The 17,054-nt window shown below is 42.1% G+C and overlaps 2 protein-coding genes across 2 annotated transcripts; one reads left to right on the top strand and one right to left on the bottom strand.

The window, feature by feature from the left end:
* Nucleotides 1-1,143: 1,143 nt before the first annotated feature.
* LOC125517692 (uncharacterized) lies at nucleotides 1,144-7,701 on the top strand. The gene is made up of 17 exons (XM_087524896.1): nucleotides 1,144-1,164; nucleotides 1,623-1,707; nucleotides 1,851-1,965; nucleotides 2,044-2,147; nucleotides 2,247-2,288; nucleotides 3,722-3,943; nucleotides 4,685-4,795; nucleotides 4,892-5,026; nucleotides 5,139-5,198; nucleotides 5,623-5,725; nucleotides 5,804-5,853; nucleotides 5,933-6,039; nucleotides 6,131-6,334; nucleotides 6,443-6,587; nucleotides 6,705-6,986; nucleotides 7,274-7,314; nucleotides 7,461-7,701. The coding sequence occupies exons 3-7, from the start codon at nucleotides 1,881-1,883 to the stop codon at nucleotides 4,751-4,753; spliced, it is 522 nt and encodes a 173-aa protein (XP_087381022.1). The 5' UTR covers nucleotides 1,144-1,164; nucleotides 1,623-1,707; nucleotides 1,851-1,880; the 3' UTR covers nucleotides 4,754-4,795; nucleotides 4,892-5,026; nucleotides 5,139-5,198; nucleotides 5,623-5,725; nucleotides 5,804-5,853; nucleotides 5,933-6,039; nucleotides 6,131-6,334; nucleotides 6,443-6,587; nucleotides 6,705-6,986; nucleotides 7,274-7,314; nucleotides 7,461-7,701.
* Nucleotides 7,702-13,907: 6,206 nt separating this feature from the next.
* LOC125535305 (uncharacterized) lies at nucleotides 13,908-15,401 on the bottom strand. Its single transcript, XM_048698363.2, has 2 exons — nucleotides 14,367-15,401; nucleotides 13,908-14,158 (listed from the first exon to the last, which is right to left on the bottom strand). The coding sequence occupies exons 1-2, from the start codon at nucleotides 15,298-15,300 to the stop codon at nucleotides 14,127-14,129; spliced, it is 966 nt and encodes a 321-aa protein (XP_048554320.2). The 5' UTR covers nucleotides 15,301-15,401; the 3' UTR covers nucleotides 13,908-14,126.
* Between the last annotated feature and the right edge of the window lie 1,653 nt (nucleotides 15,402-17,054).

Genomic DNA, 17,054 nt, shown 5'->3' with positions numbered 1-17,054 from the left:
ACGGATGCAGCTGGATGGACGAGCGCAGGGTGGTCGAGCTGTCTGGCGCCATGGTGGCGTCGACGGCAGGCCTGGCAAGGTCTGTGCGTCAGTGCCTGCTCTGGAGATGGATCGGTGGAAGAAGGCGGCGGCAGCCTCGGTGAGTGCGCCGGACCGGTGTGTGACACAGTCCCGGTATGTGGCTAGGACGGGGCATCCGACATTAGATGTTAGGATTTGGTGCGATGTTTGTTTGGTATTAGGCTCGGACATTCGGCACTACTGCATCAAGGGGATAAGAGTAGCGACAGATATTGCCTAGATGGTGGCTTCAGGCTCACTGATGTACTATTTTGTAAGGTCTTTTGTGCTTAATAATTAATAAAGTGGCCGTATGCATCGTCGAGATGCATGCCGGGGGTGCATCCTCCTTTTCTAAAAAAAGTTGCATATTTGCCACACAAAAAAATCTTAGTTTCTCAGTTTTATATTTTTTCTCAAAGAACTGAAAAACTGAATAACACAGCAATTTTCCTCAGTTTATTGTTTTCTCTAAACATCAATTGCAAAATCCAAAACAATAAGGTGCGCATCAAGGGCACCTCCTCGCGCATTCCACCTCGTCAATTTTACTGTGTTAGTGAGAAAAAAAAAAGTAAAAAAGCGCAGGACGTCGGTGCCTTCTTTTCTTTCTCTCTTTATACACGCAACCTCCCCTTTCCTCCCTTCCCTAGGCTGCCGCCGCCACTGCCCCAGCTCCTCCGCCGCCCGGCACCACAGTACGCCGCCTCTATCCCCGCCCCGAGCTCCGCCGCCTCCACCACCGGCTCCTTGCTGTAGTGCCAGCACCGGCCCGAACACCAGCTTCCTCACCCCTCCCTTTCTTCCCCGAGTACGGCAGCGGAAGGAGGGCCGCGACGCCGCTGCCGAGCACGGTGGGACCACTTTCGTCTGATCTGTCGATTTGCCAGACTCAGGTCGACATCGCGGCCGCTGTCCAAGGTGAGGAAGAGGAGTGCGGCGGCGAGCTCTTCGAGTCCGGGCCCTCGCTGCTCGTCTTCCTGCTCATCATCCAGGGCGGCGGCATGGACCTCTCCTGCTACGGCGAGAGGCTGCTCAGCTCTGCGCGCTTCGCGCGCTCCCTCGACCTCCCCCCTCCCCGGCCCCAACCCCTTCCTGCTCGAGGTATCGCGTTGCTCCCTCCCTCCCTGCCATCCACCCTTCGTCCTGTGTTGCATCCAGCCATCCAGTGATATTGATTGGTTGCTTTTCATTGTGCCATGCGCCTGTAGGTTCCAGTTTGAGCTGCTGATGCGACAGCCGCTGGATTTGATAAAAGGGCTTGCAAGCTGCAGAAATTTGGGAAAAAAATACATGATGAGCCTATTAAACATGGTTTCTGTTTCACGTGGATCCTACTTAGTACAATATCCAACAATTTAGGCAATCGGACACTGATTTCAAGCCATGGTTCATCATGTTGCATATATTTGTACCGAATATTCACTCAGTTTTTTGTTAAATAAGCTACCTTTGTAGCTTCCATCATTTGGAAGATAAGTTTTTTTAGTTTAATAAATATAAGTTACTTCTGTCAGTTGTAATGGAATATTCATGTTTTGGACTTTGGCCATAATTTGCAGAAGGAAATGGATACTGCTGTCATTCAGAAGGACTTGGGCCTTCCAGTTGGAGAAGCAATATTCGGGAAAACAGTATGCTTTTCGTGTATAAGTTACTTTTATCTACTTTCCACAAGAAAAATCCCATTTGAGTAGAAACTTGTATTTACTGTGCTAGATACTGTTACTTTTATCTACTTTCCACAAGAAAAATCCCATTTGAGTAGAAACTTGTATTTACTATGCTAGATACTTATCCTGGGGTTCGGAGCCATTGGCATGGAAATTGCCAAGAGACTAAGACCATTTGGAGTGAAAATTCTTGCTACAAAAAGAAACTGGTCATCAAATACAGTGTCTTGTGGTAAGCTGCAGTAGTTGCAGTATCATTCCCTTATTAGATGTTGTGTTATCTTCCTCTCTCAAAATATTGCTATTGCAGATCTTGATGGGCTGGTTGACAAGAAAGGTGGTCCAGAAGATATGTATGAACTCGTTCGAGAAGCTGACATAGTTATAACTTGCATGACGTTAAACAATGAATCAGTTAATTCTTCTCTTTGTTCATTTATTTAATAAAAATTCTGCCAGTAATATCTCTATTTGACTTCAGTTAGGCGGTTACTAAGCTATAAATATTTATAGGTTGGGATTGTGGATCACAAGTTCCTGTCAGCTTTGAAAAAGGTACATGTATTTTTCTCCAATATACTTGTCTGCATCGTAGGAGATTTACATCTTCTCATTTCTTAAATCTTCTTCTGAGATTTATTTATTTTACGGAATAAATAAGCCATCATTCTTGATTCATCCTGTAAGAAGAAAATTTGTATATGAGGAAACATTAATCTTAGAATAGTGTTGGAGGATCAGATTGTGCTGGTGTATTCATTGGAGTAACCATCAGAAAATGCCAAAGTGATCCCAGGAGCATATGTTCTTGTTTCAAAGAACAAGCGTGCTGCTCCAAGTTTTCAAAAGGAAAAGATATCAAGAATATTCATAGACGTTCGTGGAATGATACTGTATGTACAGCTCTTTTGGTAAAGTCTATAAAGAAATGCATACATATAGCGTCGTGTGTTCCCCGCAAAAAAAAAGCGTCGTGTGTTCCCCGCAAAAAGGGTGCCGTGTGTGTGCACCACTGCAGATCAAGGTTTTTTCCGAGTGGTAACCGAACAGAACTTTCGCTGACCCCCAAGAAACAGTGTAACTGTTCGACTTTTTTGAAAAAAAAATGAATTCAAATGCTAAGACTGTCAAATAGGCTCTGTATGCATATGTTATCACAACTCACTGCCTCGTGTGGTGGTGAGGTCCATAACTTACACCCTTGGAGGTCTTGGGGATTCCCCTATTGTCCCATCAATGTTTGCAGCTTCTTCAGCTGTAAATGGTGCATAGCAAAATAGTGCAGCAGCGAGGGTTAAAACCCACACCCCACACGGAAAAAAGGCATGTGCGAGGTGACCAGTGGAATCCGTGAGAGTATGTGTGTGTGCCAGGTTAAAATTACATATTGTGACGCAAAAAAAATCAAGAATTTGTTTGAATACGTTCAGACGGAATAATTCTGAGATTTCCGAGATTTATCGCAATTCGGTTCTTCCGGCCCATTCCAAAAAAGAAAACCGGTATCGGAAAAAAAACTTGCTGCAGAAACACATGTGACAGGCATAACCGACCCCAATCGGCACAAATTATGGGATGTTTTAACTATTTAAATTAGGAAGATATCTTGTAACCTGGCCCTTACGCCAGCAGAAATAAGATATCCTGTTTTTTATTGTTTGGCTCTATGTAAAGAAGATCCTCTTAGAATATATTAATGAAACAAGAAATAATCAGCCTTATCTTCGAGCCTGTCCTCCACTATCAACCTAGCCGTACCGGGCTGGCGGTATTATCCATCATGAACTAAGGTTCATGGCATAGAGTTGATATTTTAGTATTTCTCTCCTTGCACACACATAAATGGACATATTTCATGACAAAAACTTACAGAGTGCATATATTATTTTGCAATCTACATATAGGATCTGTTTTTGATTTTTGGAAAACTGTGAAGTATGCACCTGACAGCAGAACTCCCATTCTCAATAACTGCCATGTTCTTGTAGGGATCATATCTCATCAATATTGCCAGAGGGCGCCTACTGGACTATACGGCTGTGTTTAATCACCTTGAGTCAGGTCATTTAGGTGGTTTAGGCATTGATGTTGCTTGGACGGAGCCATTCGATCCAGAGGATCCAATTCTGAAATTTCCAAATGTTATTATAACACCACATGTTGCAGGAATCACAGAGTTGGTTTGCACTTGTTTCTTTGCAATACACAGAGTTGGTTCTCATTTACCAATCATGTAGTTGTCGCTAGTAGTTATATCTTGACAACTCCTATAGTGACATTATACTATTTGTGTTAAAAGAACTTCTAGATTCAGAAGCGCCACATTTATTTATTTATTTTTGAGCCAACTATGACGTTTTAATATCATTAGGTAGCATCAATTACATTAGCCTCTATAATACGTCTGGTGGATCATCTTTCCAAACAAAACTAGCACTAGAATCATATGATTTATGAGCTACCTCATTGGCTTCATGAGCACACTGTTTAAACATCACAGTGCCAATTTGGATGATCAGCTTTCCTGGCCACAGGCCTGGTATGAAAAGGCAGTATTCTGTTGGAAGAACTTTTTTTCTCATGACTAAAAGCATCAGTAAACAAGAACATATATGCTTAAACAAAATGGTTTATTCTTTATTGATATTAGCCACTTAGCAACCTCCTCTTTCTCTTTGCGCATAAATTCATGATTTTCCTTGTGGATTGTTGCTTCCTTTTTCGATATCCTAGAATTACTTTGAACTGAAGGACACCTCATTCAACCCCTGCTTAGATAGGCGTGTCATGTGCATTATCATTTCATTCTTAATAAAGGAAGTCACCACCATCATCATTAACTGTGTGTATTATCATTGAAATCTTCGACGCAAAAGAATTAAAGCTGGCTGACTTGTGTGACCATTTACCATTTCCTCTCGTACTGAATTTTGCTCTGCCTTTGTGTGCAGGTTGTTGGTGATGTTGCCCTCAAGCTTCACGCGGGGGAGCCATTCACCGAAATAGAATTTGTGAACTAGGCAAACTGAGTAGATGGCGGCATTGTTGATTTAATTTAAGACGTATAACTAGACCCAGAATCCACCCTTCGTCCTGTGTTACATCCAGCCATCCAGTGATATTGATTGGTTGCTTTTCATTGTGCCATGCGCCTATAGGTTCCAGTTTGAAGCGGACACCGTCGTCGTCCCTTAGATTCCCTCCTCCACCGCAGATCGACTGCAGTTGCGTCGACTCCCGCCGCCGCCGGGGTATACTCCGCCAAGATCGCGCCACCACCGCTGCCGCCACTGGTATTTCCCTGCTCCTCTCTCCTTGCGCTAAACTGTACAAAATATATTATTTTCGTGGGCAAACTTATAGAAGTAGGATGGTCCTTTTTACCTTGGAGACATTGTCTTGTAGTTGAGGTTGGAGATGCAGAGCTTGGTGCAGCATATGGATAAGGCACGCCCAGTTTGACTTGTAGGTGTTGTTGATTTTATCATGCACTTCCATACAAAGATTAGAAGTAGAAGGTGTTCTGCTTACATTTTCCATGCAAAAAAATTTGACATTTTCATAGCATTACTGAATACAATTGTATTTGCATGACATTTATACACATTACTGAATGTACATCGCTGAAATTGAGCTCTTATGTACTCAGTGTCAGATACAAAGTTCAAGTATCAGTTCATATAAGGAATAGGCATCCTTACTTTGTAAAAGTAGATATGATAAACATAGGAACTTACTTCTGGTACTAATCCTTTGATGCTTTTCTTTTTATTGCCACCAGTATAAGATTAAGCTGGACAGCAAAATCTTGGATAGTATGTAACACCCTTTCTGCATATTCAGAATCTGTATGCAAACACACTCAATTTGATCTAACTTTTGTTGATAGGCATAAACCACTACACAACATTATATGCTAGGAACGACGGGATGCACGTCAGAAAACTTGTCATGAATGATGCTTCAACGGATGCTGCAGTCATCTCATCTCTGTCAGTCATGATGAAAAAACATATGATAATCCCCATAATCCAGTGTCAACATTACTGATTTCTCCATGTGCTATGCAGCTTACAGGCATGGAAAGAGAATAGGAAAAACGATATACTTGCAGCTTCAGGTTTTCTCTAAACTTTTGTTTGCTATCTTATTTAATCACATGTTCAATTGATAATACACAAATATTTGTCTACTTTCAGGCAGCATTGAGTTTGCTGCACATAGTTAGTTCCCTAGGGAATGTTCAGTCTGGTGAAACATGTTAAGAAGAAGTATGGAAATCCGCCTGTGTTCATTACTAAGAATGGTAAGTCGCTGAAGATTGTATAGTTCCCTGCCGATAAGATTTTTGCCCTTAAATAAATTGTCAGTGATAATTAACTACTTATATATGGCAGGCATGATAGGTTGAAATATGTCTTCAAGATGATAAGAGGATACAGTACCACAACGAATACATGTTAGATGCTATAAGGTGATTTCATTTCTCTGTGCATATGCTAGAACTGAACCACCAACACTGAGCATCATCAATGTGTGCCACTGTAATCGCTGACCAGATTGGTACTTAAGTGCTCGATATGCAGCCTGAACTACTGCAGGTACTTTGTGTGGTTCTAACTATCCATGTTTATATTTAAATGTCAATAAGATCAGTATGGATGTGGAGCCATGGTTCTGCTCACTAGCGACAATGTGTATTCTTGCAGTTAGAATGGAGTTGTTTTAAATACTAGACTATCTACAGGACTGAGCGCTACAGGTGCAGAGGATAGTTCTTTCGATTAATTGTCGTGTTGAGGCAAGTGCACGGCGGACCTTTTCTCCGTATACTTGACTGTGTTGTTGACGCAGGTACACACCCTCCTCTCTTCTTCCTGATATTTTCCTTCCCCTTTCTTCCAGTGCCCTACTTCTAGACCATCTCATCTATGTAATCATGAAATTTCATTTTTCTAAAATTTAATTCAGGACTATGAAAATAAGTTGAGTAGTCTGACTAGGGGATGACAGAGGACGTCGAGATTTTGATCCAGCAGCCTTGCCCCCTTTCGTCCGGCGTGCCGCCTGCAGGAGGTTACGTTCTAGATCTTCAGAATTTTTAGGTACTCACTCTCCCTTGATGCTCTTTGATCGAACCTACTTTGCAGGAAAGCGTGCCAGTAGTAAGAAGTTTTAGCAAGTCTGTTATTGAAAGTGCTGTAGGCACTGATGTGATCCGAGGTGACCAACCTGAGCAGCAGTTTAGTGAAGGTATACTCAGACCCGAGGATCCTAGAAAATTATAAATTATAGTTGTTTGCATAGCCAGATCATTGATGGGTGCATATTATTGTTTACACAAGCAAACTTAGTTGAGTAGTTCATTGATTAATTTGGACTAACTGAATGTGATCTTCCCAATCTAATATGTGTACTTCTAGCTCTAAGGACTAGCAAGAGTTAAATATTGCAGGTTGTAAATGATGGAACTCATATAACTGAATGTGAAGGAAGTACCGAGAGTTGCTAATTTCGTATTTTTGGTTTGTACAACTCAGGTGTTTGATACGGTTCTCCTAAAAAGGGAGAAGTGTCTGAGGTGATTTCTTCTTTGCATGATATTACAGTGTCCTCCCGTTTTTTTTGTAGGCATGTTAAAATGTTGTTGTTCCTTTTGACCACACTAATGTGTCTGTCCACTCACCAGTCACCACGCCTAACTATTTTCTATTTATTTTTTTGTAGGAAATCTACTTGCTCTTTCAAGCTATGAATATTTTAGATCAGTATATTTTAAGGTTGTAAAGACTGATGTGTCGGCTAAAGCTTAAAGATCATAAATTCATTGTTTACCCTACCAAGTTTATTTCTCATTGAAGATTATTCTAGAAACTATATTATAAGCCCATTGCTACTTTTTACATGTAACTTATGGTATATCCTCATATATGTCAAGACTATAAAACAAGTGTCTTCGTCCTGCTCATACATCTTTTCATTATATGATCTGCGTTAACCTCTCCCATTGCCTTGAGGTGCAAAGTGAATGTGTTGATATTGATGTCATTTTATTCTTGACTAGATAAGGTCTAACCTTACTCTTGAATTTTCTTGGGGAAGTGTTCCAACCAAATGATGTGTGCACCCAATCATACAATAATGACCAATTGGTTGTAAACTTGTAGCAACCTGATAAGCTTTGTCCCATCGATTAGCAGGATCGGTGTTTCTCTTAGACATGTAAAGAAAGGTTACATGAGTTGAGATTAGGGATCAAACAAGACAGAAAAATGTGCTGAGTCAAGATAGGGCCGCATAGGAACGCCTTAGGAGGCCCGCCATTGGCGGGCCCCAACCACTAGTAAAAGAACATGTGTGCAACTCACACCACTACAGACACACTCACACAGCCTACTGAAGATCCGATTCGGGTTGTGGAGCTTTGAAGTTGACAAAGTCATCTCGTTATCTATGATAATGTCGCTTCCCACTAAAAGGGTAATTCACATAAAAGAGACACTGAATCGTCAAATATGGAACTTGATCCAAAAACTCATTGATTCTCAAATTTTTGTTTATCTTAAAGAATTGAACAAAAACAACCACTTGTTCTATGCTTGCGGCGATGGATTTTGTCATACAAACACACGAAAGCTCCCTACCAGGCACTAGCACGACCCGATCACGACATAGCTTATAGTTTATTTTTATTTTGGGTGATATATTCTTATCTAATAGATTAAAAATATTATTAGAACCAGCTTAGAATAAATGAAATCTTCCATATCTTGAAAAATTGGCAAAGTATTCTTATACCTTAATACAAAACTTCATATAGGAGTATTTATAAAATGAACTGTCCACCTCATGTTTTAAAAAACATTCTTCATACAGGAGTACTTAAAATGAGTTGTCCACCTCATGTTATAAAATGTCCGTTTGTTTTTAAAAAAGGAGTTTGTGTATTCCAAAAAGTTATTCATGTTTTGAAGAAAAATGCTCAAGTATTCACCCCACCGCCTAGCCCCCAAAAATAAAAAGGTAAAAGACAAAAACAAGATGATAAGAAAATTAGAATATCTTACTACTTAAAAAAAGAGCAACGCTCCTTTTACTGCCAGACGGAGTGCTTCATCCAACATTCCATATTTTTCCTAATGATCACTACTTGAAACCGCCTTAATTGTCACATCTTTTATTGACTTATCAAATAAACTATTTTTTGATAACTCAATAAGTATTTTACAATGTAAAATCATGGATAGGATTTGATAAATGTTTATTTACACAATCATATAATAAACACATGTAAATTGTGGGCTAATGTACTAATATTTATACCCCGTAGCAATGCACATGCAAATACCTAGAAAAAACAGAAATCTCGAAATGGGCCAACACACGTAGCTGGCCTTCAAGCATCTGGGGTCAATTTCCACTTAGTGTTTTTTTCCAGTTGATGCGGACGAAATCCTAAAAATACCTATATGCATGCGAGATGTTCCTGACTCATGGGCATGGTATCCGGATAAGAAAGGTAATTTCTCGGTTAGCTCAATCTACCGAATGATTATCAGCACAAAGATAGAAAGGGAGAGTTGGTTAGAAGGGCGCGCGGGCCCCTCAAAAACCTCATCAGAAGAGAAGGCTTGGAGCTCTCTCTGGAAGCTGCAAGTTCCATCCAAAGTTCGAGTGTTCTTATGGAGGCTGGCACGACATTCGTTACTGACAACGGATGTTCTTCGAAATAGAAACATGTCAGTGCAAGATGCATGTCCTCTGTTCGGAGGGGAAGATTCATGGAGACACGCTCTTGTCTCTTGCACTATGGTTAGATGTACATGGGCGTTATCAGATGAGGAGATTGTTGACAGAATGAGGGAGAATGTTCAGTCAAGTGCCAAGCATTGGCTGTTTGATCTCTATGATACTTTGAACCATGACAAGTTCACAAAAATGGCAGTGACCCCGTGGGCCATTTGGTTTGCAAGGCATAGGGCGATCCATGAAAACATTTTCCAGAGTCCGCAACAAACTAGTTCTTTTGTGAACTCTTATCTTCAAGAGTTACAAACTATCCCTAAACAGTCCAGACATGCGCGCATAATTGTGGCACAACCATCGACTGCTCCTCGATGGCTTCCTTCTGAGGAGGGGGTAGCAAAGATCAACGCGGATGGGGCCGTTTCTGGTGATGGTAATATGGGTGTGGCGGCTGCAATATGTCGAGATCACACAGGAGAATACCTTGGCTCATTGGCTGTTGTGTTCAGTGGCATCACAGATCCTTTGACCCTTGAAGTATATGCATGCAGAAAGGCAATGGCCCTGGCCGAAGACCTCAACATCCACAGGCTACGCATTGCAAATGATTGTCAAGGGGTGATCGCGGACATCAACTCCGGAAGCAGGGGACCACATGCAGCGATTCTACATGAAATATCAGAACGGAAGAGTCTTTTTCTTTCTTGCAATTTTGTTTTCGAACGTAGAAATTTTAATTTCGAGGCTCATGATCTCGCCAAGTTTGCTAGTAGTCTTTCGGTTGGTCGTCATGTCTGGCTGGGCATGCCTCACAACCTAAACCTTGTACCCACAAACATTTTGTTGGTTTAATAAAGACTGGCGAGAATTCCCAAAAAAAATTTAATGTTTTTTAGGGGACGCACTTAAAGTAGATGATTGCATTTGCGTTGGGCGCATCTTTGTAGCAAATCCTAAATGGGCCAGGCCCAACAGTGCAAGAGGTGCACTACAAGCTGCACTTTGTTCTTCAACCTTTTCTTTCTTTTATTTATATTCAATTTTTTTACAGATGTGTATGAAAATAATTACTTCACTTAAAAGCGTTGATGGCACATTTAAATAATGCCAAATGGAAGCGGAAATTTTGTTCATGCAATCTTAATAAATGTTTGTACCATTCAAAAACAAATTTTATGAAATTTCATAATGTCTGTCACATTTAAACATGTTTGCATAATTTTTAAAATTTATGTATGATTCAAAAAATGATCATGACATTTAAAAAATGTTCCTAAAATTTAAAGAAATATTTGCGCAGTCAGAAATATGTTCATGACATTTAAAAAAATGTTTATACAATGTAAAAATGTTTCGTACCACTCGAAGAAATTATTCAATGTGTATTAATAAATGCTGAAACATGTATTTGAAAACAAAGTCATAATGTATTGGAAAAATGTTCATAGTGTACCCGAATATCTCACATTTATATGAAAAAAGTGTAGCGTGTATTAAAAAAATTCAACATGTATTTAAAAAAAACAGAACTGGTGCAAGACTTCCTTTGTGGTAGGACACTCATATTGTTGTTGCCCGACGTCTCCAAGATTCTGCTCGCTCCATAAAGTCTTCAACATCTCGCATTTAATGAAATAGATTATCCCCATCTTCATCCAACCGTATACACATAGGGCAGATGATATCTAGCTTATTTTCTCTTTATACTGAGTCTACTGGGCAATCTGTTGTGAGCAAGACACCAATTAAACAGCCTGGCTTTACCTGGGACTTGCATCTACCAATATCTTGTTCCTTATCGAGTCACTCGAGGTTGGAAAAAACGATGTGCTAGCAACATGATTCAGACTCTTGTCCCGTATGCTGACCCCTAGCTGATACGCTGATTTGATTGAAAATATCCCCTATTTATCGTAATGCCATGATATAAAGTCTTACATGCCCGACCTAGTAGGGATCGGGAAGATCAAAATGAGCATCTTCCTCGATGAAAAGCTTGCAAACAAGTTCCACATCCCAGCTCTCCGTAAAAAGATTCATTCGTTCAACTACTTTGGAAATTATTATCAGCCCATGGTATGCCACCGATCGTCTAGTCCTCCCTAGGTATCCATGCGTCGGACCACACTTGAACCGATGAGTTGTCTCCAATTCTCCACACAGCTCCTTCCTATAAGAGGTCACACCACGTAGGATATTGCGCCATACATATGAAATACGCGACTTGCTCATGGCCTCGAGAAAAGAACATCCCATATACTACCTAGTTTTCAGGCACATAAGGAGTTGGGGTGCCGCAACATCCACCAGCTTTGCCTCACTAACATTATCATATAAATGTGTAAGTCTCGGAAACCCAGACCGCCTCCATGCTTTGATTTCGTCATCTTTTCTCATCCAACCCAATGACATTTATCTTTCCTATCATGCTGGCTCCATCGCTATGTGCAAATCATGTTGCTGATCTCCTCACAAAGCATTTTTGTCAGGTCGAACACGACCATGGCATAGGTCGGGATAGCCTAAGCGACGATTTTGATAAAAATTTCCTTGCATGTCGTCGTCGAAAGAAGTTTTTCCTTCCACCCATGAATGCGCTAACAATTTTTCTCTTTGAGATATTCAAACTCCTTGGCCTTGGTTGCCCCTTAATGAACCGACAAACGGATATGTCTCACATTTCGGGACTTTGTCGGAATACCTAGCGTCGGCAGTACTTGTTTCCTATGCAAACATGCACCCTTGTTGAAAAACACGTCGATGATTATCCTATTTTACCATCTCGACTGGGCTTCATACACAGCCAAAATCTGCTGCAATCTCTCGACACTTGCCACAATAGCCTTCATGACTATTAGGGAGTCGTCTGCGAAGAACAAACGATCAATACTATGCGCCTCTGAAAAGATCCGTATACCTTCAATTGAATGGTCCAACTGCACGCGCTGCAGCAAGATCGAGAACGCCTCCACGCAAAGGATAATGAGGCACAGTGACAACGAGTCGCCCTGCCAGATGCCTTGCCATGTTGTGGAGAATCTCCTTTTAAACACGTTTTGCTCCGGAACGTTGCATTCTACCCGTCGTATGCCTTGCTCATGTCGAGTTTTATCGCTACAATGCCATCACGACCACCCTTCTTTTTATGAATCATATGTGTGATTTCGTACGCGAACAGAACATTATCCATGATCAAGCGCCCCAACACGAATACAAACTGGGTTGGAGAGATGATATCCAGGAGAGTGACCTTAGGGTCACTTATATTGACTGAGTTTGTCTGAAAGTAAGTTATATTGACATAGTTCGAGAGGTCAGTTATATTGAATGTGTATCTTTTGTGTAATCACTTTTTATTTTTTTCGAGTGATACGTACATGCATGGCAGTACATGTTTGGGCTTTTGATGGGCCTTTGTAGGTTTGCTTGGGGCTCCGTACTGATTTTCAGGCGAAACATATTCTTATGCCTCCGTGAGGGGCACACCTATTTCTCACTTTAAGTTAGATAGGGGGAAGCCTCAAGTCGGGGGGAGCCCCAGATGGGCCGGCCTAGCCGCGCGGGAGGTCACCATCTATTTTTTTCTTTTCTGTTTTCTGTTCTCGTTTTTTGCTTTATTTATGTACTTTTCTTTATACTTTAAAATATTCTTAATTATATGTTTATATAAATTACAGTACTCTTTAAAAATGCATTTGAAAAATCTTGAAGAAGTTTTTGAAAAAAAGTAGGATACCTATTAAAAAAATCAAACAAGTATGTGAAAATGTTCAATAAATATTAAAAATATTGAAAGAAATGTTGAATAAATATAAAAAAATGTTGAACGAGTATTTGAAAATGTTAAACAAATACTTAAAAAATATTGAATAAGTACTAAAAATGTTGAAAAAGTATGAAATATTGAACAAGTATTTTAAAAATGTTGGATAAGCATTCGGGGAATGATGAACGTGTGTATAAAAAATGTTGATCACTTTTTTTTGACATATGCGAAAATGTAGAGTGAAAACGAAAAGAAACATAAGAAAAAAGAAAAAGAAAACAAAAAATAAAGAAGAAGAAAGAAAAGAAAACAAAAAATGGAGAAGAAAACCAAAAAGAAAATAAACCAAAAACATGAAAAGAAAATGAAAAAAGAATGAAAAAAAAGGAGAAATAAAAACCAATGAAAGTAGTGAAAGAACAAAAGAAAAAGAAAACCTGAAAAACCCGAAAAAGAAACAGTGGAAACGCGGCTTGTTTCGACTTAAGAAGGCCCGACCTACTATTTAGTCACGAACGGGAGTCTAGGGTAGGCTAGCTGCGGCGCTCTGTTTTCTTTCTTTTCCTATGAGAAATAGTGCTCGCGTCCGCGAGGACCGCAACGCATCACTCACAAATGCAAACGGAGCCACATAAAATCGAATAAGCATGATGAATCGAGCAAGCTCAGAAAGCACACAAATGGTGACTCGCATATGTTTTGTAGGTATACTTCGAATGTAATATGACACTGATTTCCTAATCAAAGATTTATGCCGCAGATAAACATTTCAGTCGCACTAGTTTTTGTCTACACAAAAGTATTGCGGCGGTACACCAGACGGCGGAGGTAATCATGGCGGCACGAACTGCTCGTCAGTGGTCACTTTGGGATGAACACCGTCACATGTTGGCTATTGATCCGGACGACAATCCTGCACCAGAGGTAGCGACATCTCTATCAGGAAATGAAATGAGAGGCACGAAGAACTAGAAACGACATCCAAATTCAGATCGGTCTGCTGCGTTTAGTTGGTCAACTAATCCCACAATCGTGAGGTGATCGAGGTTGCGAAATGCATGATGAAAAATATATGAGATGATGCAAGAGACTACTGAAATGTGCTACGTCAATATGTTTACCTGAGGCGAGAAGGGCCAAGAGAAGAGCGGCAATGGCGGCGCCAGGCGCCGCGGCGCTTGACGGCGCGGCGTCCGCCGAGGAGTCGCAGTTGGAGGTGGAGTTCCAGTCACCGCAGAGGCAGAGGTCGCCGCGGCTCTCCACGTCGTGGCCGCACACCCCGCCCGTGGCGCGGCACGCGCCGCAGAACCCCCGGTTCGCCTCCGGCAGCGCCCACGCCACCCGGATGCCGTACGCCCAGCCGCCGGCCCCCTCCGCGCGCACCGGCGCGAGGCTGTACGCGCTGCTGTACCCCTCGCACTGGAGCCGGCTCACGTTCACCGCCCGGATGGCGCCCCACGACACGGCGCAGCACTCGGGCGGCACGGCCGACCCGTACGCCGCGCCCGACGGCCGGCGCCCGTAGTCGTCCCACGCGGGGCAGCCGTAGTAGTCGCCGCACCCCATCCCGGACACGTTCCGGCACGGCAGGTGGCGGTCGGGGAAGCCCTGGAAGAGCGGCGAGCTGGCGCGGCAGCCGAGGAGGAGGAACACGTTGTCCGGGTCCGGGGCCAGGAACGGCGCGCGCCACGGCTCGACGACGAACCCGTTGCCCCGGCCGCCCGGGGAGCGGTCGATGGCGCGGCAGTCGGACATGGCCGGGTCGTGCAGGGTGAGGCCGCGGTAGGCGTAGTCGACGTCGAGGACGCGGTAGGAGCCCGAGGGGAGGTGCAGCATGAGCGTGCGGTCGATGCAGTAGAGCAGGTCGCGGAACCCCGCGTGGCCGCACCCGGCGTGGAGCGCGAACGGGTAGTCCACCGTGATGTTGCCGCAGAAGGACCGGCACGTCGTGATCGACACGTTGGCGCCGGCCGCCGGCGCAGCCATGGCGCACGCGCACAGAGCGAGCAGGGCGGCGGCTAGGCGCGGACGGAGGAGCGCCATTGATTTTGCCATGTCACGGCTTGCGAGATGGCCAATCTGTGTGGAGGCTGATACAAGAAGATCGAGAGTGGCTAGAACACCGGCATTCTAGTTAAGCAACAAAGCAACACGGATCGATTCCTTGCTTGCTTTTGGTGAAGAGCTGGGAGGCATCATTTGCTTTTCTTTTTCGGGGCTTTTGCTTTTGCTTTTCTTTTGAATTATTATTATCTCATTAGTCTTCATGTCCGCTGCTTTCGAATTCTTGCTCTCTCTTACATCTTGTAAAAAGTGAAAGTTGCAACAAAATAGTAGATCGCACCCTTCAGGTCCAGGACAAAAAAAAAAAATCTAAACACCCTAAACTCTTGAAATTGTTTACATTTCACATTTGAGAATTCTGCAAGGCAGGCGTGAGTCCCGGATTTTAAGGATGGGCATTCAAAATTAACATATACTATAAACAAACAAAAATGCTAAACTTATATTCGCAATTTTTTTTGCTAAACTTACAGATCAAACTACTACATATCAACTATGAAGGTGTAATAGTTTGTCTTTAGTAGACTAGATAATTGTCCGTGCGTTTGCAGGGGGTACAAATATTTAAGTATGTTAGCTCGTGATTTAATAGCTCATATTAATGTGTTTATTATTTAAATTAAGTGTTTATAAAAAAATTCTAGAAATTGCCGTCTTATAAAAATTGCCGATATTATATATATGGAATGATAACACACAGGTTCTTCTAAAAATTGGCTATTCAGCTGAATACCCTTGAATTAAAGTGCGTCGGGCCTTGCTGCAATGTGGTATCCAGTCAACAATTTTGATAAATGGGCCCTAAGTATTTGTAGGAGAAAAGCACAAGAAAAAGAAAATCAAAATATATGGGAAACGACAATTTAGAATCTGCAGGGAAAATAAAATCGTACAAGTACTATAAAACCATAGTGAAAAATAAAGATTTTAACCGAATCTAATAGACACCCTTGAGCCTCTTTGATTCAAAGCATTCTTATATGAATTTTGAAAGAATGATTTTTTAGGAATAATTCATGTATGGGTTGTTTGATCCAACAATTTTCTTATAAATGCAAGTTCTTCGGAGAAAAATGGATTACACAGAACAACAACATAACAAAATAGAGGAAGAACTAAAGTGAACTGAATAGAGGAAGAACCAAAGTGACTATGGTGGCTGGGGTGACGATGACGGTGAGGGAGGGAACATCGCCTTAGCCTCTAGATCCCCCGTCCTCTTCTCGATCTCGTATGCCTGGGACTGCAGCCACACAAGCGCCTCCACTTGCCTAGCGCTCTACGCTGTCAAGTCGATCAACTTGTTGAGAACTTGCTTAAGCAGCTTGGTCAACACCACACCTTGAGGAGAGACCTTCGCCATGGACTTGGATACCTACTCTTGAATCCGCGCAAGTGGACTTCCTCGGTGCTAGGGTAGTAGAATCCGATTGCCACTTAGCTAATAGACCTCACATCAGAATTAAGGCAGCATAACAAATCTGCCACCATCCTATCGCCAAAAATTATGATCTAAGCTAGAAGCAGGGATCGATGGCTCCTAGTATCAATTGTAACCCATGGCCATCCTTTGAATTGATTCACCTATTTGAATTGGACACGAGAGATGATGATTTGGGGACCAGAGGGTGTAAGGGCATATTTATCCCTTGGTAGTTTTGGTGATTGATGACAATACTTTTGCGGACTAATCGTGTGCATTGATCATTTCAGATATATCATGTCTAGGCACAAGACGATTTGGT

This window comes from Triticum urartu, chromosome 1A, assembly GCF_056163025.1.
Source record: "Triticum urartu cultivar PI428250 chromosome 1A, HENAU_Tu73, whole genome shotgun sequence".
NCBI lineage: Eukaryota > Viridiplantae > Streptophyta > Magnoliopsida > Poales > Poaceae > Triticum > Triticum urartu.
This window is presented reverse-complemented; position numbering and strand designations above follow the sequence as displayed.